Source organism: Physcomitrium patens, chromosome 17 (assembly GCF_059467195.1).
Source record: "Physcomitrium patens ecotype Gransden chromosome 17, ASM5946719v1, whole genome shotgun sequence".
Lineage (NCBI taxonomy): Eukaryota > Viridiplantae > Streptophyta > Bryopsida > Funariales > Funariaceae > Physcomitrium > Physcomitrium patens.
In genome coordinates, this window is record NC_143426.1 from 11,844,645 (window position 1) to 11,866,205 (window position 21,561).

At 36.6% G+C, this 21,561-nt stretch overlaps 3 protein-coding genes across 6 annotated transcripts; 1 reads left to right on the forward strand and 2 right to left on the reverse strand.

The window, feature by feature from the left end:
• The first annotated feature begins 4,119 nt into the window (after positions 1–4,119).
• Positions 4,120–8,602, forward strand: LOC112294789 (RPM1-interacting protein 4). Of its 2 annotated transcripts, XR_002973461.3 has the most exons (9): positions 4,249–4,500; positions 5,439–5,494; positions 5,636–5,834; positions 5,936–6,070; positions 6,515–6,780; positions 6,946–7,173; positions 7,445–7,495; positions 7,801–7,928; positions 8,170–8,602. XR_002973461.3 is itself a non-coding variant. In XM_024545625.3 (8 exons), the coding sequence occupies exons 2-7, from the start codon at positions 5,489–5,491 to the stop codon at positions 7,466–7,468; spliced, it is 858 nt and encodes a 285-aa protein (XP_024401393.1). In that variant the 5' UTR covers positions 4,120–4,500; positions 5,439–5,488; the 3' UTR covers positions 7,469–7,495; positions 7,801–8,602. The 2 variants fall into 2 exon arrangements, 1 of the variants encoding a protein (XP_024401393.1); XM_024545625.3 differs by having other exon boundaries at positions 4,120–4,500; positions 7,801–8,602.
• A 1,812-nt stretch (positions 8,603–10,414) lies between these two features.
• Positions 10,415–12,669, reverse strand: LOC112294662 (uncharacterized). 2 transcript variants are annotated; one of them, XM_024545370.3, is made up of 3 exons: positions 12,157–12,669; positions 11,244–11,727; positions 10,415–11,120 (listed from the first exon to the last, which is right to left on the reverse strand). In XM_024545370.3, exons 2-3 carry the CDS (start codon positions 11,681–11,683, stop codon positions 10,721–10,723), a joined length of 840 nt encoding a protein of 279 aa, XP_024401138.1. In that variant the 5' UTR covers positions 11,684–11,727; positions 12,157–12,669; the 3' UTR covers positions 10,415–10,720. The 2 variants fall into 2 exon arrangements, with proteins under 2 accessions (XP_024401138.1, XP_024401139.1); XM_024545371.3 differs by having other exon boundaries at positions 12,198–12,523.
• A 388-nt stretch (positions 12,670–13,057) lies between these two features.
• LOC112294663 (uncharacterized) lies at positions 13,058–14,984 on the reverse strand. 2 transcript variants are annotated; one of them, XM_024545373.3, is made up of 4 exons: positions 14,905–14,984; positions 14,300–14,569; positions 13,722–13,790; positions 13,058–13,495 (listed from the first exon to the last, which is right to left on the reverse strand). In XM_024545373.3, exons 2-4 carry the CDS (start codon positions 14,493–14,495, stop codon positions 13,428–13,430), a joined length of 333 nt encoding a protein of 110 aa, XP_024401141.1. In that variant the 5' UTR covers positions 14,496–14,569; positions 14,905–14,984; the 3' UTR covers positions 13,058–13,427. The 2 variants fall into 2 exon arrangements, with proteins under 2 accessions (XP_024401141.1, XP_024401140.1); XM_024545372.2 differs by having other exon boundaries at positions 13,714–13,790.
• Between the last annotated feature and the right edge of the window lie 6,577 nt (positions 14,985–21,561).

Here is a 21,561-nt window from a genome sequence, read left to right on the forward strand (position 1 = left end):
AAATGTATATTTTATATAATTAAAGTAGAAGTTTTGGAATGTATTATTTCAATTGAAAACTATAAAATATATACTAAAAATTTATATATTATTAAATATTAGAAAATTACAAAAATTATAAATAATTTTGAATGATTTTAGAATTTATAAAATATCATTAAATATACATGAAGAACTTCTCTTAAATTATAATTTTACTTAACAATTAACTTCCAAAGACATATTAGAATGGGATAAAGATGAAATTTATTTATTTATTTATTTTTAAAATAGCTTTATTTTATCTCCTTTTTTATGATGTCTAAAAATTTTGAAGCCATTTTAATAAAAATAAATAAATCATATTTTATAAGCATGCGATTTTATCACAAATGTATCATGTTTTAATATTAAAGGCATTTTTTTATTATAAGATATATTTATATATTTTAAAAGATCAAATACAATTATGTGCACATCAAATACTATATGATTTTTTAATAACACGAAACTTTAGATATAACAAAACTTTGGAATTTATTTTAAGAAATTTTTGGTGGCTTCAAGTATAAACAAAGATTAAAGTATTTATCCAATATTTTAATATTTATTATTAAGTAAAGACTTCTTATCATTAATACTATAGATTCCTTCAATCTCTATCTATACTTAAAAATATACATTCTAAGTAGTCCAAGTGATATTTTCATTGTTATTAAATCTCTATTTTTATATATAAGTTGACATTGATCATATCCCAAATATAAATCATCCATTGAATAATCTTTTTTCTACAAAATGTTTAGCAAACTTATCTATCAAAGATTCTATACATGCATTTCTAATAGTTACAACATTCATTAGCTACCTATCTTGAATAAAATATAATAATCTATTTTTCTTAGGTAATTTAAACTAATGACCAAAATATGAAGCAAAAGAATGTTATATTTGTCTTTTTTTTTTCAAACCAATGGACAAATCAAACATGAGAATAAAATTTTGGAGGAGTATTTGAGATATACCATCAATTACTATCAAGATGATTAGACAATTTTTTTGCCATTAACATAGTTTGTATATAATAATATGGTATATTCTTTTGTTCAACAAGTATCTTTTTATGTTCATTATAATTATTATCCACAACTTGATACTTTTAACTTCTCAAAAGTTGATAATCTTAAGACATAAGATTTGACAAATTATTTATAAAAACTGCATGTAATAATAAAGACACAATTAAAAGAAGCTCAAGAAAAACAAAATATCAATATAAATATTTATTTCAAGGAAAAAAATTCAATTCTACATTAGTGAAAAGGTATGATTACTTTATGGTAGTATCAAGACTAGCCGCTCTTATGATAATTTGGATTATTATTAATTTGAATTATTTTTTATTTGTAAAAAATTCAATTTAATTGCTTATTGATTATATCTATCAAAGATCTATCTTGTATTCTATGTGACTAGTTTAAGCCATAGAAAAAAGTGAATATTTTGAAAAGAAAAGAAATATTACATCTTCCTATGTAAGTAGATAATAATTAAGAGTTTAAGTTCAAAGAAGTTTTAGACTTGTTGCAATGTTAAGTTGTAACATAACTAATAGATAAAAGAAAAAAGAAAAAGTTACATTAATAAAGATCATGTTTCAAAATATAGTTTCGAATTTCCTTAGAAATATAGATAATAATCTAGGAGGTAGCAAAATTAACATGTGCTAATGTTGTCTTTTTATAAAACAGGCTTATACTTATTTTGTAGAGCCATAAACAAGACAAAATAAGATAGATTAGAAAAATTAGTATCATAGGCATCTTAAGGTAGAAGTAAATAGTAGCTTTTAGAAAAATTTATTGAAAAAAAACTAGATGTTAACACCCAAAGAGGATTGATTATGACCTTGGGTCGAAATCAAATTCTAAGGCACAAAATTAGTATCAAATTCTAAGGCACAAATAGAATTTTTATATATAAATGCTTTTAAATATGTATTTTAAGTACAAGCTTAATCAAATATTTAAATTAAAGATTATTAAAATTTAAGTGAGTTAAAATCTTGAAAACTGGATTTGAAAGGGCTAATGGTTTTTTCTAAAATTTCCAACAATTTGTTGTATGGATTGAAGTAAAAAATTTCATATTAGTATAAAACTTGGTTTTCAATAAGTGTACAATATTTGAAAGAAATTAATTGGTAAAAATAAGAGATATTATTTTGAGGAGATTAACATTAAAGTTGAAGAAGAATGATGTTTGACACTTAAGTAATTAAGGAGTTTTTTTTTTTTTTTTTTTTTTTTTTTCAATCAATAAGTTGGTTTCTCCTTTAAATTGTTGTGCTTATTGTTAACTATTAGATTACAATATGTAAAAACTTTCAAACACGATCAAAAATCAATAGTTATTAAGGTTTTAAGAGTTTCTTAAAATTAATTAGGATTGGTTGAATTTTGGTTAGGATTTCATTGAAATTTGATTAGGATTTTATTAAGATTTGAATATAATTCTATTGAGATTTGGTTACGGTTTACTTAGGATTTTTTAGAATTTATTTAGAATTTATTTAAAGAACTGTTTAGAAAATTTTAAAGATTTTATTATAAAATTTTATTTTATTATAATTATTATGATTTAATTAAAATTTATTTAAAGTTTTATTATATTTTTTAATTTTTTAATTTTTTAATTTTTTTGCAAATATAATTTACCTTTCATAACCATGTATTCAATTCATTTCTAGATTAGTTTTTACATAATACAATAACCACACCAAAGTAAGTTAGAATATCTTATGTATTGGTGCAAATATGATAATAGTGAATGCTCATAATAATTAGATAAAAATCTTGCAAATGCAACAAAGAATGTTGATTTTTTCCATTAAAGATATCTATCAAAACCAAGATGAAGAGTCAAGAAATTCATTGCTATAAAAGAAATTGTGTTTAGTGAAGATTGTATTCTATCTTCTATTCTTATTTGTGATTTTTGGATATTTGTGGCACTAAATATATGGAGAATTTACAATCAAGAAATTTTATCAAGACTTATTGTTTGCTAAATTACTACACAAAGCATTGAAATTGTCATAACATTCAAGACAATGTAATAGAGATAAAGACCTTGAAGAACAATATGTTCTTTTATGAATAAATGGTAAGATATAATATTTAATAACACACCTTTGAAAGAGAGTTCCAATATTTGGTAATATTATTGGAGATAAGAACCACCTTTGATGGTGTTTCAAATGTTTTATTTGAAAGAAGTTACAAAAGCCCTAAAAATGGTCAAATAACAAGGTGGTCTTTCTACCTTAATACATGACACTATTGATAGTTGAAAGGACCTACTTACTACCTTTGAAAAACATTATTGTATGTATTCAAAATTCCTATTTATAATTATTTATAATTTATACATATAGATATGTATTCAATATATTTTGTATCTATGACTTGTTCATGAATTTTTTGTTTTTAAATTAAATGAAAAAAAAATGATTATATTATAAATATTTTAAATTTGAGTTCAAATTTAAAAAAGTAAAAAAAACTCTTATATATGTATGTTTCTATACAAATGTGGTTGAGGCTCTTTGAGAATCTCAAATAAAAAAAATAAAATGTATGTATTTTTTATTTGAATATAATTATGATATTCAAATGTATATTTAAATGTAAAAATTGAAGATAAATATTTTTAATTTTTTAAAAATTATTGTGCTATTTGGATCACTTCTAATAATTAAATTTAAAATTATAGACAAAAAAGTAAAAAGTTTGAAATGCATATAAGTCAGAAATAAAACATATTTCCAATATTATTAAGATTAGTTTGAAAAAAAAAATAGAATCACATATAAATGTAAATATAAATATTTATATAAAATACAAATTCATAAGACATATGTTTAAATACATATGAATATATATATATATATATATATAATCCACCAAAACCTTGAAGCATGTAAATGAATTTCTACCCACATAAATTCAAAGCAAAACATCCCAACATCTCAACAAAACGTAGTCTCGCTCTCTTGTTCTAAATGTGCACACAAACTCACATAAAATTAGAATACACAATGTTCAAGATGTGGGGCAGTAGTGATAAGAATCACGAAAGGAACGTCGAGCACGCATCTGGAGACGGAAATAGGCAACGAGCTGGAGATAGGGTGCGTGAACATAGCTGGAGGCGTCGCCCCGTTTGAAGGGCGAGGAGCAAGGCTGATGCCAAGTCCCGGAGGAGGAGGAAGGAGTGCTTTATGCCCCCCCCTTGCACCTGCTGTTGCTGCTGCTAGGGCATGGTATTTTATTTTTCCCCCACTCCTCCTCTACAGGTCCTCCTGCTCTGTCCCCACCCTGCCATGTCCCTGAGCTTCACGATCTCCCATTTCTCTTTCCAAACAGGACCCCATTCTTCACTACAGTTTCCATCTCGCAGCGCGCGGGGGTTGGTTGGTTGGTTGGGTGAGGGAGCTCGTGACAGTCGGGATCGGTCCAGGTAAGTTGAGCATTGGGTGGGTTTTGTTGTTGTTGGATGTGTATGTGCGTGCGCGTGCGCGCGTGTGTGTGTGTTGTTAGTGGCTTGTGGAGTGGAAGTGGTTAGATATGTGGGAATGGTTTGAGTGGGTTAGTGTTTGAGTGTGCAATGTTGGGGACTGTGTTGTGGGATGAGATTTGTTGGTGTAGATCTTGATGGTAACGAGGTGGTAGGTTTAGGATGGCATAGTACTGGAGCACGGAGTTTTGATTGAAATGGTTAGTGTGGTCGGTTGCTCTGCTTCGGTTTGGCTAAAGTTGCGGGTGGTGTGTCAATGTAGATCTTGTTGTCGCTAGTGCTCGAGTTTGGGTGCTTAGGTCGTGAGAGTGGAACTTTTGTCGAAGGATGATTGGTGTTTGAATAATCTAACAAAATGAATTTAGGGACCGAGCGCGCGTTTACATTTGCTGTAGTTTTTGTCATAGTGTGACCGAGCTGCGCTAGTTAATTGTGTTCTTCTAGGAACCGCCTGGATGATGGTTAGACTGTTGGAAACCTTGGTTGTAAGCATGACAAACACTGTAGAAATTTTTCCCGAGAGGCATTAGAGCTACTACGTCGCAAATTACATCCTGGTTACAGAATTGACTTGAGTCGTACAATGGCCTCTAAATTGATGGTTTTGTGGGTTTTAGGTGGGATCTTTGAGGAGGAGAAGGTAGCATCTGTTAGTGTTAGGGGAAATGGTCCATCGGTTTTCAAACAAATAGAAATAATCAAGGCGAGGCTCAACACGTCGTATTGCAGTAAATTCCACATGTGGAGACAATTTTGACCAGGAGTAGTTATGCAGTGTCTGCCTCTCAGAAGAATTTTTCCGAGTGGCTGGGAACCTTATCGTTTATGTTATTTGAACTACTCATGAAATGCTGAGGTCTTCCTGATCATGATTGATGCAGGGGAGGCGAGAGAGGAGGAATCCTTCGCAGTGGTCTGAGAGAAACTTCTCATGGCGGTGATTTTCGCAAACCTTCATGTGGACGTCGTAATTTTTTCGTATTTGAACGTCGAAAGGGACGCGGCTTAATGTAGTGAGGATGTTGCAGTTTCGTCCTCGTGTCTCTGCTCTCACGCATATAATCCTATATTGGTGCAGCGACCCCATGTTCCAAAATTTGGAGCCTGGGATGCGGGTGCGGGAAATGGCTCAGCTTACACTGCAGTATTTGATCAGGCACGAACGGGCAAGAATGGAAAACCTATCAACCCCAATGATCCTGCCGAGAACGAAGCTTTAGCCGCTCAAACATATGGTGGTGTTCCTGCTCATCGAAATAATGAGCGCCGTGCACATGGTATTGTTTGTATCACCTCTTTGATACTATAAAATGCTGATATCATTCGATTTCGTTCGTTTGCGATTTCATCTCTCTAACCTCAGTCTTTGAACTAACAGATGAAAATCGTCCGCGACATGAAAGGCGCTCCAGTCGTGAGGATTTGGATGTTCGCAGATCAAACGATCCTCCCAGTCGTCAGCCCCCACATCTTGATCAACCACCTGCTCGTAGACCTCCTGGTGGAGTTGGAGGTGAGAATTTTACATTTTATTTATTTATTTATTTTCTCTCAACATAATTTGGCTGCAAATGGAGAAAGAACAACACAATTTTAGTCTATCTTGTGTGTCTGTAATACCCATCACCGGAGTAGTTACTGAGATTAATAACTCGTTTTAGTGTGGCTCTAGAGAAAATGCCTTGAGATGGTTTGAATCCGTACCCAGAAGTTGATAAAGATGATGAGTGACAACGCAGCTCTTGCAATTCGAACATTATCTAGATCATGGTCATCTAGAATCAGATGTTTTCGGGTACAAGTGCATCTCAAAAGTGCAAGAGTGCTGGCTGTAAGACTTATGTGATCATCTGTCTTGAGGGAGTTGATTATTATGTACGTGCACAGCTTAAAGGATTTTAAAATATTCTTGCATGTCTAATTGCTTACTGATTTCTCTTTTATAATACAATTGCAGGTCGCGGAGGGGCTGAAGCTCCCCCAAGACGTCCTGATAGAGATGTCTCAAACCATAGTGATCGAGATGGCTCAAACCACAATGCCGACCGCTCACCTGCACATGTTCACGGAAACAGGTTGGGCGCACGTGACGCTGGACGAGGAGCTGCCTCACCTGCTTGGGAGCGAAGAGGTCGGCATCCTTCTGGAGGAGATGAAGGGTCTGTAACGGGCTCAGGTGCTCCCAAGACTCGCCTACGGCCAGCCGGACCACGTGAGGAGCCGGTAAGAGCAACACCCTCGTGGTGTGATGAATTTCTAGCAGTAGTAATACTGCATCAACTTCATGTGAAAGAAGTGACTTATCTCTATATTCTGGTTAATGAGTCATACCTTCCAACCATAGCGCTATTATATCACTGACACAATGGGCTTTGAGGACGTGGACAGCCAGCTAAAGGAGGTGCTTTGCCCAAATTTGGAGCTTGGGATGTCAAAGACCCAAATGCTGGAGATGGCTTCACCATGATTTTTCAAAAGCTCTCAAATGAGAAGAAAGAAGGTGGTCCAGTGCACATTCCAAGGTTGAATCCCGAGCAGCAGCCCTCTCACGAAGATAGCTATGTCAAGCACAATCAGCCTGGTGGACCAAAAGGAAAAAAGCAGAGCAGTCGGCCGGTAAGTATGGGTACCTGTTTTCAGTGGTCGTCGTCTAGTACTCAACGAAATTGTCTCTCTTTGTCTTTCTCAATTTTGATGGTTTATCTTGCATTTATATGTGAAGTATTGAGTGTACGTTTCGGTAGATTTCCTGTAAGGTCGTTAGGGAATTCTAGAGTGGCACGATAGCAGAGTAATCTGCCACCCCCTAATTTAGTAGTTAGGGTCTATATTAGAATGAACTCAAATGTATATCTTACTTATTATCTTTTGGACTTATGAAATACAGGATTGTGGCTGCACCATTTTGTGAACGCATAGCAGCGACCTATTTGTAAATGTGAGCTTGGTATTATCTTCATTGAATAACGGAAAGCAATGCTGTCCTTTTGTAGTAACTGCAGATTCTTGTACTGCATGTGACTTCTTTTGGTCTGGGAACGATTGTTAATCGATTCTTTTATATAATTCGGTGTTGTAGCGTACACTAGTTGTGTGTTCACAACTATTGATGTACCTAGTTAAGTTGTGGATGCACCAAAAGTTGGGTGAGTACAGTTTCGTGGGTTATTTGTCTTCTGTGCACTCGTTCATTTCAAAGAGAACATTAATTCTTATTTTCCGACAACGATGATTCCTTTGCAGAGGTTTGTGCTGCTATGGTGGCTTCGAAGATGAGCATGGCTGATTACTCATGATTGGAGCTGTTAGCACATCCAGTGTGGTGGCGGGAAGATTACACCTCATTTCGTTTGGGTGTCTTGTTGTCACTTGTACGGACTTTCTTCTGTTCTGATGCATAGTTATTTCTGTATTAAGCCGGGATGGTTTCTTTACGTGCTATTCACGCAGTTCTCCAGCACCTTCAAAACGCAGGCAGTCACAAATTCAGCCAGTGATTAATTTTCACGATGTTCCTTTGATCCTTTTGTATGGATCTTTGAGAGTTCCAAACTTGGCTCTCGAGATAAAACTCGTGAGGCACGGTCTATTGATCTGTGAATATTTCTGCAGGGGCTGATGGGCTTTGCACCGCTACTTATAACAGCTAGGCTTGTGTCATCTCCGTCCGCAGTTTGCTTTACACTGTTTATTCAACTGTTCTGGTGAAGAGGGCTGCCTCTGTAACCAAATCTACTTCGAAGATAGTTTTTATTTAGTGGAGGTTACTTTCGTTAGGGAGATTTAGGCTTGGGGATGTGCAATGTTTGTGACTTTAGTTTGTGCCATTTCCCTTAGGCGCGAGGCAGAATGTTGAAACTCAAATCCAACGGAGAAACCCTGTCTCATTTATCCTCCTGTGGGATTCTTTTGTAGCATGAGCAAATGATTAGTGGAGCTATATGATTTACATTCCAGCTTAACACCATCAAAAACCTTGAAATGTAATTTTACAGACACTTCTGGCAGTAGTTGGTCACAGTGGAGCTGTGATTTTTTTTGTTTACCTGGTGACTGCAACTTTGTGGTTTCCTTGTTCGTACATGTTATTATGAAGGATTGCTGGCTCGTTGTTCAGAGCATGACTGAGGTTTCGTAGCAAAGCTGAAATGTGGCGGAGTTTTGAAGGGAGGAATGGTGGTAAATCTGTGAAGTCCTCAGGGTTTTGAGTATTCGCCTTCACCTTGTCCTTCTCGATGTCCTTACGCCTCTCCCTCGTGTCGAATTTTGCGTTCCAACTTCCCTTCGCTCTAATTCGTTTAGCATTCAATCCTTCCGTGGTATCTCTAAGATAAGCTTTCAGGTATTGTCTACCACGAATACTACAACATGAAATTTGTAGATGTCATTTTTCCAGGCGGGTGATTCTGGGACTTTCAGACATCAATGCAAACTGTGGTCACACGATTCAAATCACCACAACCAGGTTCGTAAACATAATCTCTGTAGCTTTCTTGAAGGAAGTGGCTTTGGATTGGCATGAACAAGAGAGGCTCAGGTACCCGCAAGAGAAAGAGAAGAGATCGACAAGGAAAGAAATTGCAGAAGAACTATTGAAAGATGGGTGCCTACATGTATCAAAGATGCATCAAACTTGTGGAATAAGGTTCAGAGAGGCATGACTGGAGCAAACTCATAAATAGTTTGTGCAAAGGAATCTCAATTGTTTTACTAGAGCTTGAAAGAATCTAGTACTTGAATTGGAGCACTTCTTCCAAGATCAATGGGAGACTCTAGTATTTTTGAAAAACATTGATGAGGTGTCGGCTCTACTTTACTAATTTGATATGAAGGTTGTAGGTGATTAGTTTGCAGGGGTTGAACAAGAGATTAGGCCAAGTCAAAAAGAAGCAAGACAAAATTTGAGTGGATTTTATTTTCATTTTTTATATAGTGGTAAATAGGAAACAATAAGATTATTATTATGATTATTATTGCTGTATTTTTTTTTTTAGTGATATACAAGTTTTCTTTTATAATTTAAGGGAGTTATAAAAAACATAAAAAATAGGTTTTTATTTATAACTAATATTTGATTTGAACTAATTACCTTCAAGTCTCATTTCTGTGATGTATGATTGGGTTGTTGTAAAAGCTCTCTTTAATTTTTTAATGGTTTAAAATTTAGGATTTGTATTATAAATTTTCTTTTATTTTTGCAACTTTTTACCCTATTGCCTTTGTCTTGTTGTGTGTTGCAAATATGCTTTGTAAATATAGTAGAACTAACAGTCTTATAAAGCATTTTTCTAGCCTACTATTGTGTAGTATTTAAATAATAACCATAAATATAAGTAGTAACAATGAAATTATTTGATAAATCTAAAACTTTGCTACTCAACAATTTGGTTTGCAATTTAGTAATTTTGGAGTACCGTTTGTTAGATAAAGCGATTAGAAGATTGACAATATTTCATTATAATTTGTGATGTTAATTTTAATTTTTTGTTAATATGCATTTTTAAAAATACACATTTTTATTAAAATTTGGAGATATTTGACCAATAAATTTTCTATTAATTTATTATAAAAACATAAGAGTAATTATATGATCAATATTGTATCAAAAACAAAAAGTCAAAGTAAATCCTTTAATCAACTTAATTAATAGGAGGTAGGTAAATTAAAATAGGATACTTAGGCAAAGGCTATATCTCAATCTACAATATATTATCTAGTTAGCACAATATTCAAACCAACAATACATTTTTTTTCTTTTTTACCACATTTGAACCCACTACCCATAAATTCATCACTATTCACTAGGTATTTTCCCAACTCCTTGAATTTTGTAAAAATAAAATTTAAAAAGAATATCTAAAGTAATAAAATACATATTAAATTGATTCGTTTTTTTTTTTTTGTGTGAATAAAATGGGTATGTCCAAGATTGATAACTTACAAAAGACCTTGCCCTTCTAAATCAAAAGAATGGTCACATGCACCAAAAAAGGCTACAAACCAAGTTACCTAGAATGCTCTAAACTAAACTAATAGGATCCGGCTCTATTGCGAGCCAGCCCAACATGAGAGGATGAATAAGTGAACTACATCCATCTACAATCCATCCATCCATCCACATCCAGAAATGGATGGCGAGAACAGGCGCTGCCGCGACGTGACGCTACGGCGCGGCAGAGGAGACCGCGGGGGAAGGCGCGGCACCAGGAGGAGAGAGCGTGGGGGGAGGCGCGGCGCACCAGGCGTTGTAGTCGTCGATGATGCCTTGCAAGAGAGCGCCCTCCATGGCGCCGAGGATGCGGTCCACCACTTGATCCCCCACTGCCGTCAGTAATCCTGTCGGGATCAGCGACAGCGGCACCGGGAGATTCACACCCACGCTGATGTCCACCCACCCTCCAAAGTCCCACTGATCGGACCCTGTTGTGCTGCGGGGTATCACTCGCAGCTCCCCGTGCAGGGCAAGCTGGAGGTCTAAGTTGAGGAACTGGCGTGGAAGGCCCGTTACGTCTAGGACCAGCTTGTTGGAGTCGATGATGAGGACGCCGTTGTCGTGCACTACTCTGCGAGATGTGAAGAAGTGGGGTTAATGGTGCTGGATTGATGATGGGATGCTGAAGGGTGGGAGAATACTGGTGGTGGGAGACGGAGCAGGAGCAGGAGGAGGAGGAGAAGAGAGGTCAGACCTGACATCGGTGTATGGTGTTGCGGAGAAGTCGAAGAATGTGATAGTGAGAAGGCGAGCTTGCCATACTTCATCACCCAGGTACTTGATCCGGGCCGAGTCTGGGAACGTCACGTTGACGATGCGCTCCGTTTCCTTAAGATAGTCCTCCGGTGGTATGGATCTCTCTTTGAAGGGTATGGACACCTCTTTCCTTCCCGTGAAAGTGACAAGCTTTGCAGATGCGGTTTCGGGCGTGGCTAGGCGTCGGGAAGAATCCGCAGCCCGGTGGCCTGTTGTCGAGGATGTTTTGGAGGAAATGCTTATCCCATGTAGTGAAGAGTTGTGGGATGCCAGTTTTCGTGGGGATTTCGCTGCTGGTGCTAAATGGTGGAACATCTGCCTCCGCATTGACGTTGAGGAAGCTGCACAAGTTGTCTTGATGCACAAAGAGTTTGCCATGTTGGGTTCAGCGTTTGTGTTGACCACGAACACCGGAGGAAAACCTGAATCACGAGTAATGCGAACTATGCATTAATTACACTACTTTGAACGATGCCAAATTAATGTGAGACCAAAACCATCACACAGCCGAAATGCGACAAGCTCCGTCTGCTTACTCAAATTTACAGTACAAAATATAGCTTAAGGAGCCCGCCGCCAGACGAAAATCAAGCAATTCGTAACAAGTTGCGGCATAACCACTCAAAACTAATAGCAAGCTTGCCGCTCACTGTCGATTGCGGCAAGAAGTGCACGCAGACAAGAATTCGAACCAAGTATCAAGATGAAAGAAGTCGATGAAGGCTGAGATACTCGAATTCTGAACCCTAGTGCAGAGACCCACGGAACTTGATGCCACTATCTGTGGAATTACATGTCGAGGTATCCAAAATTGGACAGAATCAGAAGCATGACGTTGCAAGCAAGCTTACCACCTCTGCGGTCTTTGTGGTCGTGCTTGAGTGCGCTTTACCTTCTGCGGAGGAAGCAAGCTGGCCCTTCCCAACGTGCTCAGTGCCTTACAACGCGAGGGCAATTAGAGCGTGCCCACAATCGTAAAAGCTCTACACGACTAAGACTGAGATCAGTGACTTGGAAGCGGAAGTGTTGATCCTTCCTGCAAAATGCAGTTTGGAGCTAAAGTAACAAGAGTACTCTGGAGGGGTGATACCCAGGAAAGAAAACACAAGCTCCTCTCATCGAACTGGAGTGTTCCTGCGAGGAGTACCAGCTCGGCACGTCTGAACTGCTAATATGCGATGGACTTGGGCAACGATGCAATGTCCGTCGAAGAGGACACTTGAAAAGTGCAAAGGACACGTAGTCGTCTCCCAAGCATATCCCATCTCACACGTGTGCTCGCAACACACTGCTCATATGTTTAGATTCGCAACAGGAATTGTTTGCAAAACTAATGTGTTTTTGCTTCAGAATCCCATCACGGCGAGGAAAATGCTTCATAGTCCTCAAAGTCAGACCATTGTCAAACACAGAATCTGATCTGATCAGTTCGGCACCTGTCGTGGTAACAGCAGAATCAACTTTAACGTGACATCAGTTTTAAGATTTACTGGAGTGAGTTGGGCAAAATCCATGCTTCGAGCACAAGAATGTGAATCCACCATGCGTCCAACATTTCCTACATGATCGCTGTTGTTGATGGTGCATGTGCAGAGAGCTAACAAATGGCGTGAACCAAGACAGACCAGGTTAGCTAGGGCATTCACTGAAAGACGAACAGTGAAAACGAATAAAGAAAAGGTTTTAATGGGTAAATATGTGCCATCTATTTTCAAAACGATAACTCGTCATGTCCAGTCCATAGAGACAGTGTTTTCATTCGAAGGCTTCAGAGCGAATATTTATGTCTGTAGGGATACCTTCATTGTAATTGCTTAGAAACCTTTCAGTGGAGTGTTCATGAGGCGATATTTCATTCGCGAAAGTCAATAGTTGGGTCGCCGAGTAATGCAATGAAATAAACTATCATAATTGTGAAGTATCTACAAGTCTAAGGCCTCCAGTGAGGAATCAAGACAGATTACAATATATCCACGAGAAAGCACACAACAAAGGGAATTCCCACTATTGCATAAAGCAACCCTAACGATTACTCTTATTCCGCTTGTGCTTTTCACCTCTTCCACCTCCACGTCCAGGAAGCCGTATTACTTGAATTGGGCGGACCTGGGCATGCGCTACGCTAGCAGAGGTACCGGACGTGGACTGAGTAGGCGTGCCTTCGCTTCCGGACCCAGACTGCCCGCTCCCCTGCACCAGGTACCCAGTTGATTCACATCAGTGCAACCTCTTTCACCTCTAGCAATTGACACTAATATTTTATTTCACGAAAATTTACTGACATGGAAGTCATGCAAGTCTAGACTCAAATTTTACTCGTATGTTACTCTGCTGCAATTGTGAACCAGGCAAATCCACTGTGCGTTTTGGAATAACAAATTACAGAATGTGAACATGAATCTGATTACATGATCACCAGTAAGTGTGGCTAAATTAGAGCGATGCCCCAAGGCCTGAAAATCGCCAACCTCTGAAGCTCCTCGACCTTCACAACGTCAACATTATTAACATACCCTTTAGCGTTGGTTCATCTCGATCTCTGCACTTGTAGGATCTGTGTTCTTCGTTTTTTCCATAAAGCAGAAACCATCATCCACACACCTCTTGTCAAGCCTACTGAAACTCATGACGTGTGGCAGATAGCGACGACCAAAACATGTGCTGCGACGTTCAAGAGGGCATTCATGCCCTGGCGGGATAATCGCTCTCTCCTCAGAACAGAAGCCAAGTCTACCGTATCTTTTTCATGAATCTAACTTTACAAGAAAACCAATGACCTATCTTCTAACCTCTGCAGAACATTACTTCTACAGTAATTCCACGATTTGTCTGGCACTAGCAAGGGTACTGGAAGAAAAGTGAGGGAACATAAAAGTGAATTAACGCGAATGAGCCAATTGCATAAAACCCATCCCACGTTAACATATCACAGTGAAAACATCAAAAAAGAAATTTAAAGTCAACGAAGATGAGAGTCTGAACGAAGAGTCTTACGAGGTTTTTTAACAGGAGCAGATGTTTCTTTATCTACTTCGCGTTTAGACTTCTTCACAAGCTCCAAAAGCTCTTGATCACTCTCTGGAGTGTTGCTGTTTAAAAGCTCGAGAGCACGGTTGAACACACGCATAAGATCCTGCGTGCCGGCGTACCGTGCCCCCATCTCCTTCCCCTTAGCCACAGCGTCCCTCATCGTGTCTCAATACTTTTGTACTCAAGATCCCAGGATTTCGCCGGATGGTTGAGTGTGCTCTTCAGATGATCTTCCTGGATATTCCAGAAACAAATATTCGGTCCTTGTGAAAATGCACCTTAAGCCAGACGATTCCTTTGGATGCATATACATGATGATAGTAACAAGGATGCTGCAGTATAATTATTTGACGACTTACTCATTTATGTAGCAGCCTACCCACTTCTGACAAGCTGTAGCTAAAATTATTACTCATGTACCAATGATGCACGTGTAAAAGCGACAGATCCATTTAGTGATCGTCCAACTAAAATCAGGAGTGTGTAGAGTAAGCAAAGTCATCGTAGAATTTTATTTAAGGTGCTAATCAATCAACAAACGAAAATACTAAAATGAAGGAAATATTCACCAGCTTCGGCCCGGGATCGAGCTACACTGTCCAGCCTGGACTCTAATAGAGTGGTGGTGGCTTCCAGTCGTAATATCCTCCTGTAACCATAGGAAAACTCAGCTTTCCGATATTTGTAGACTGGTGCCTATCTAATATCAAACCCAAGTTCTTTAAAGCACATCACATCAACATCCATAGCTGCTAAACCTCAAAAAAAATTCTGAATTTGCCAACCAGCTACAGCAAAAGTGATGATTTCACACATTAACATCCTGTACGGGATGGACGAACAAATCACCAAGTAAAAGGGTTGCTATCTGAAGAAACAAAAAAAATTTATAGACCAAAACAATCAAAGTGTGTTCCACGACGTCAAGTACCAACGTGAAGTAACCTAACTCAACAAACAAATCAATGAACACACATAAAAAACAAAGTCATTCGAGCTAATTGTGGCAAGATTATGCACAGCGAATGAAAGACATGAAAAAAAGAACCCACAAGTGCACGTCAGCAAGTTTGTCTTCGCAGACCGCAGAGAAATTGTTCAGTAGTAGGACCGTATGCGTAATGAAAGTATTGACCTATTCCAAACAAAACGAAGTGAGGATCAGTAATAGGCAAGAGCTCTTAGGGTTTCGAAATCTTAGAAGGATTGTTGCAACTCTCATAACTTGTTCAAGGAAACTGAATCTGCAACGCAGAAATTCTGCAGTAAATGTCGTCTTCCCAGCTTATAGAAGCATGCTCTCATCGCTTACCATGTGGCCACTATCTAACTACATGTACTGCTACCAAAGCCGAGATCATATATAAAAAAACATTACACATCCGATATTAGAACGAAAACTGAAGGGAAATTGGAAAGTAGAAAGAGTAAATACCAAAAACACAGTCCTACTATCAGCCATACTACTTCTGTTCAGTCGACGACTCGCAAGCGCACGAGGGCAAAAACTTCAGCTGGTGTGATTGCGCATCGGGAGGGTTAAAGCTCTGGCAACAAGTGAAAGATTCAGATGAAAAAAATAAAATTAAAAAAAAACGAAGAGAAAAAAACTGAAACAATCAATAAATTCTCCGGCCGTGGCCAGAGACCCTGGGAATCGTAAGCCTATGCCTGGTGCGGAGACTCCTTGCTTAGTTCACACCTCTCCTGATGCCCCGCAACGTCACGAGAAAGATTGAAACAGAAACACTGTTTGGGCGTGCGGAAAAACTCAAGCTTGGCAGATTGATATAACCCAATATTGCAATATGTAGACACTTCGAGACTCACAGTCTATCGAGATCACGGGAGTGTGAGGTTCTTGCGAGAGGATCACATTCTCAAGTCAAAGCGCAATTGTGGGCTTGTTTAATGCATAGTACCTGAGGTTGACGAATACGTATAATATAGAGTATCGCCCAAATATATATCGTATATACTCACCAGAAATCATACTTCTACGGAATTCTGAGTTGGGCACCGAGTGATGGCACTTCTAGGTTTTTTTTGGTTCTCAAATTTCAATTACTTGATCTACTCTCCGACCTCTTTGATTCTAGCTTAGAAAATTTGAAACATTGCATTATTATTGAAATAAGGATTAACTTCAATTAGCATTAGATGGACTAAAATTTGGATCTTTGTATTCTCTATATACCCAACAATTTATCAAATGGTATGGAGATTGTATGTGGACCTAGTAAAAAATAAGGGCAACTTTCCTAATCTATTTTTGAACAATGGTTTTCTTTAATTCTAGAAGAAAATAGAACATGCTCTCAATATAAGATAATCATGAATTGCAAGTATTCTCTCATAAAAAATAACAATTTAAAGATTACAAAAAATCCATGATTTTTTCTTACTTTTAGAAATATTTTTATATATTTAAAAATAGAATATGAATTTTAATATATTTGTTTCAATAAAGACATCACAATATATTTATATATATATATATATATATATATATATATGCATAATATTACAAAAAATAACCTAAGAATTTCATATAATAAGTACACAATTAGCTAATAGTCTAGAGACTATTTTAAGAGATAGTAATAATAACTTAGATAACACTCATTTCTACTTTTGTATTACCATTAATTTAAAAGGTATTTAGAAATCATCAATTCGAATTATAAATTTTATTATTAAAAAAATAAATTGGCAACATGTCACATATGTTGGAAACTTGTCTTGCAAGTTAGACATATGTCTCATAAGTTGGACATGTCTCAAATGATATGTAGAATGTTGCTATATAACTCCTTAATTAGATAGTACAAATAAAGGGAAGAATAAGGCCTTTTGTATTCTTATCAATGTCTATTTTTTATAATTCTTGTCTTAGTTAAAGAATCTCTAGTCCTCTTGTGTATGGTAATTGCCATTTTAGTTTCTATCTTATAACTATCTTTGATTTGTTTATTTATTTATTTTGAATGTCACTAGAGTATATCGCTTCTTTAGAATTTTATTATGTTTCATGTCCTTGACATTAGCAACACTTTCTATTACAAGTTATGATGTCTATAAGCTATTACAAGATGGACCAACAATATGGCAAATGAACCTAATAACAATAAGTCAAAGTAAGAAGAATTGATAAATTTTATTTTATTTCTTTTATTTAATATTTATGACAAATATTATATAAATCTAATTAAAAAATAATTAGAAAAGAATCTTGGTATCAAAAAGAGTAGTTAAAGCACACATAAAGATGAATGAAAATACAAAATAGAAATCTCCATTTCTATTGTCCAAAGGACATGCCTAATAGAATTTAAGGAGATTTTGTAAGGCCTTATTAGGAATTAAGATTACTATTTTAGGGTCATTTGAATATTAGAAGTTAGGATAAAAATTTAGAAGTTTTGAATAAATTTTTAGTATTAAAATTGAGTGATTTAAAGTTTTTGTGAAAGAGATATATGTACTCAAAATTTAGATATTGATTTCAAATCTATAGTTATTCTTTGAGGTATACTTTATTTATATAGAAACCAATAAAAGAAAAATAACCAAAATTAAAGATAACACTTTTTTTACTATACTTTACATGTTTAATTTAATGAATTCTAAGTTAAAGTAAAGGAGATATAGAGAGTTGAAGTCAACAATTGCAATCAAAGAACATAAAATAATCTTAATAAGTTTTTGGTTCAAAATTTTTTAAAACTTATATGATAATATTAAAAAGCCACACACAATTTTTGTTAGATTTTAATTTTGGATTTTGAAATATGAAGAAAATTACACTTGGATGTGTGTAAATTAGGATTTAAAGCACCTACTAGAGATTTTGAGTTATTAAAAAATTGAAAATAAATCTATGGCTAATTTTTTTATAATAAAAATTAAAGAGATAAAATAAAATTTTAATAAATTAAAAAAAAATAGATCAAGAGATATTAGATCTTAAAGTTTAATAAGAAAGAATATTTTGAAAGTAAATAAGGTGTTGAAGGGAGTTTTTTACAGTTTGATTATTTTTTGCAACCTAAAGGATTCATAAAAGCCAAGATTTTATGAAGGTGTAAAAGATGAATATATAGAGATATAACAAAATTTAGAGATGAAGATGAGTCTTTAAAAGAACATATATATTTTAATTTATTAAAAATTATATATAAGTTTACTTAAATAAAAAATTTATTATTAGTATAATATATTTGAATATATTTTTATTTAGTTTTTTCTGTATTTATAATAAATCTATTGTTAGAACTTGGCCAATAACTTGAAGATAAACTCTTTATAGCTAAATATTTAATATATTCACAAATTAAAAACCATGCCATACACCAATGTGATTCTACTTTCATGATTCTTATAGAATTTCCATATGGATGTCACGGACACAAAATACAGACTTGAAATCTAACAAGAAGTTCAAGAAGAAGTGGCAGAACTAGATTAAACAGATGAGTACAAGAACAACACCAGAAAGGTGAGCTAGAACTCCAAGAGATGTGTTGTCGAGACTGAAGAACTCTTCAGCCTCGATCCCTATATATACTCCTACTTAGGAAGCTTCTCGAGCTACTTCTATTAACTAGGAAGCTTCTAGAAGGTTCTAGAGGCTTCCTTTCTAGAAGGTTCTAGAAACTTCTCGAGCTACTTCTATTAACTAGGAAGCTTCTAGAAAGTTCCAGGAGATTCCTTTCTACAAGCTTCTAGAAACTTCTCTTCTAGAAGGTTCCAGAGACTTCCTTTCTAGAAGCTTCTAGAAACTTCTCTCTAAAAGGTTCCAGAGGCTTCTCTTCTAGAAGGTTCCAGAGGCTTGTTTTCTAGAAGGTTCTAGAAACTTCTCTCTAGAAAGTTCTAAGGAATATGTCCCTAACATCACCCCCTCTTTTAGCTTCGAGGTCTTTGAGAAGCAATGTTGTTGATCAGTACCAATGCAAGAAAATGAAGATCTGTCGCATAACTTCTGCTATGAACTCCAACTGTTGTTCACGAGGCAAGTGGTTCATCGACCCTTGAAGCCAACGGTAGTGGCCCACGCCTTCGACTTCTGACCAAGCATGAACTTCCGTATCCTCATTGTGAAATTGTCCTGCAAACACGCCTTTTGGTTGACCATCGTAAGCAGGCTCGATCTCAAATACGATCACCAGTGATCGATTACTCGGTATCCTCCGTCGTCGTCGTGGTACATGTAGTTCTTCATCTCGGGGTCGCCTTCATAAGCTACTCGGTTGCGATACTCTGACTGGCATAGTATCTATCTCTTGGCTATCTATATCAAAAGACCAAACTACGATCTATCTTGGAGAAAATAACTACATCAACTATGAATTTTGCTGGTGCTCTCCCCTTTTCTTATATTATTGGGAGAACAAGCTTCAGAAAGAAGCTATCATCGAATTGATTTAGGTTTATCGGGATGTCGTTGATGAAACTCCTGTACCTTTTGTGGCACATTTGCAAGATTTTCAGCTGGCTCCCACGTTCGCTCATTAATGTCATAGCCGCACCAATGAACAAGATATTCTAACTTTCCCCACCTTTGCCGTGAATCCAATACCTTTTCAACCTCGTATTCTTCGTAGTTCTCGATTTCAATACTACGTGGCGGACATTGCACTCTTCCAGGAAAAGATGACTCTCGATAAGGTTCCAACAGAGAAACATGAAAGACTGGATATACCTTCATAGAAGCCGGTAACTCCAGCCGGTATGCCACTGGATTAATTTACTTCTGGATGATAAATGGTCCCAATCTTCGATAGTCCAACTTATCACATGGTCGCTTGGTCTTGATATTTCGTCGAAGAAGCCAGGCTTTGTCTCCAACTTTGAAAGTAGGTGCTGGATTCCGAAATCTATCTGCAGATGTCTTATAGGATTCTTGAGCGGATTGTAATTGAAGCTTCAACATAGTTTGAAGCTCTGATAGTTGCTTTGCAAATCCTTCAGCTGCTGGATTGTTATTTGTTGACGGACTCAATAAATCAAGCTTCGGATGATACCCATAGTTGGAAAAGAATGGTGTTTGTTGAGTCGACGCATGGAGGGTGTTGTTATATGCAAACTCGGCTAGCGGTAGATATGCAGTCCAATCGTCTTGCTGATAGTTGATGCTGCATTGTAAGTACTGCTCCAAGACTTGGTTCACCCGTTCCGTTTGGCCATCAGTTTGAGGATGAAAAGCTGAAGAAAGCTTGATATCCACCTTCAATATTCCAAAGAGAGATCTCCAAAACTTTGACACGAACTGGGTACCTTGATCTGATATGATATCATCTGGTAGTCCATGATATCGATACACATTATCGAGAAAGAGTCTTGCTGTGACTTCACTGGACGATGTCTTCTTACAAGGAATTAAGTGTGCCATCTTCGTAAGCCGATCTACCATAACAAAGATGCTGTCAAATGAGTTTGATGATGGCAAGTCCGTGATGAAGTCCATAGAAATTGAAGACCATGGTGAACGTGGAATTGGCAATGGCTGTAGAAGTCCATAAGGGCGATGCCGAGGATTCTTAGATCTTGAACAGATGTCACAAGAGAAGATAAAATCTTTCACATCCTTCCACATTTGGGGCCACCAAAAATCTCGAGAAATAAGCTCCAAGGTCTTGTTGAATCCAAAATGTCCCGCAGCTGGAAAATCATGGCGAGATTGAAGAACTCGGAGTCGTGCTAGTCCTTTTGGAATGTACAATCGCTCTTCAAAGTATAAAAGATCTCCCTCCACCTTGAACTTGTCGTCATTGGTACGTTGCTTGATATCAATGGCTATTGAATCTTTAATGGTCATAGCACGTACCTGGTTTAGGAAGTCAGCATCAAATGATACAATAGTAGCACAAAGTTGAAATCTCTCTGGCTTCAATAACGTTGTACATTGTTGATCAAACGCTGCTTCTCCAGCCTTTGGTGCAAGATACGATCTCCTTGATAAAGCATCAAATAGTCCTTGCTGTCTTCCAAGCCGATAAGTGATAACAAAATCGAATCTAGATAGCGACATATTCCACCGAGCTTGACGCCGATTTAAAACTCGAGCCGTCATGAAATACTCCAAATTCTTGTGATCCGTATATACGGTTACTGGATGTGCAGCTCTTTCAAGAAAGTGACGCCATTCTTCGAAAGAATCCACTATAGCAAGAAGTTCCTTATCGTGGATTTAATAATTGATTTCAGGAGCAGAGAACTTTCGAGAA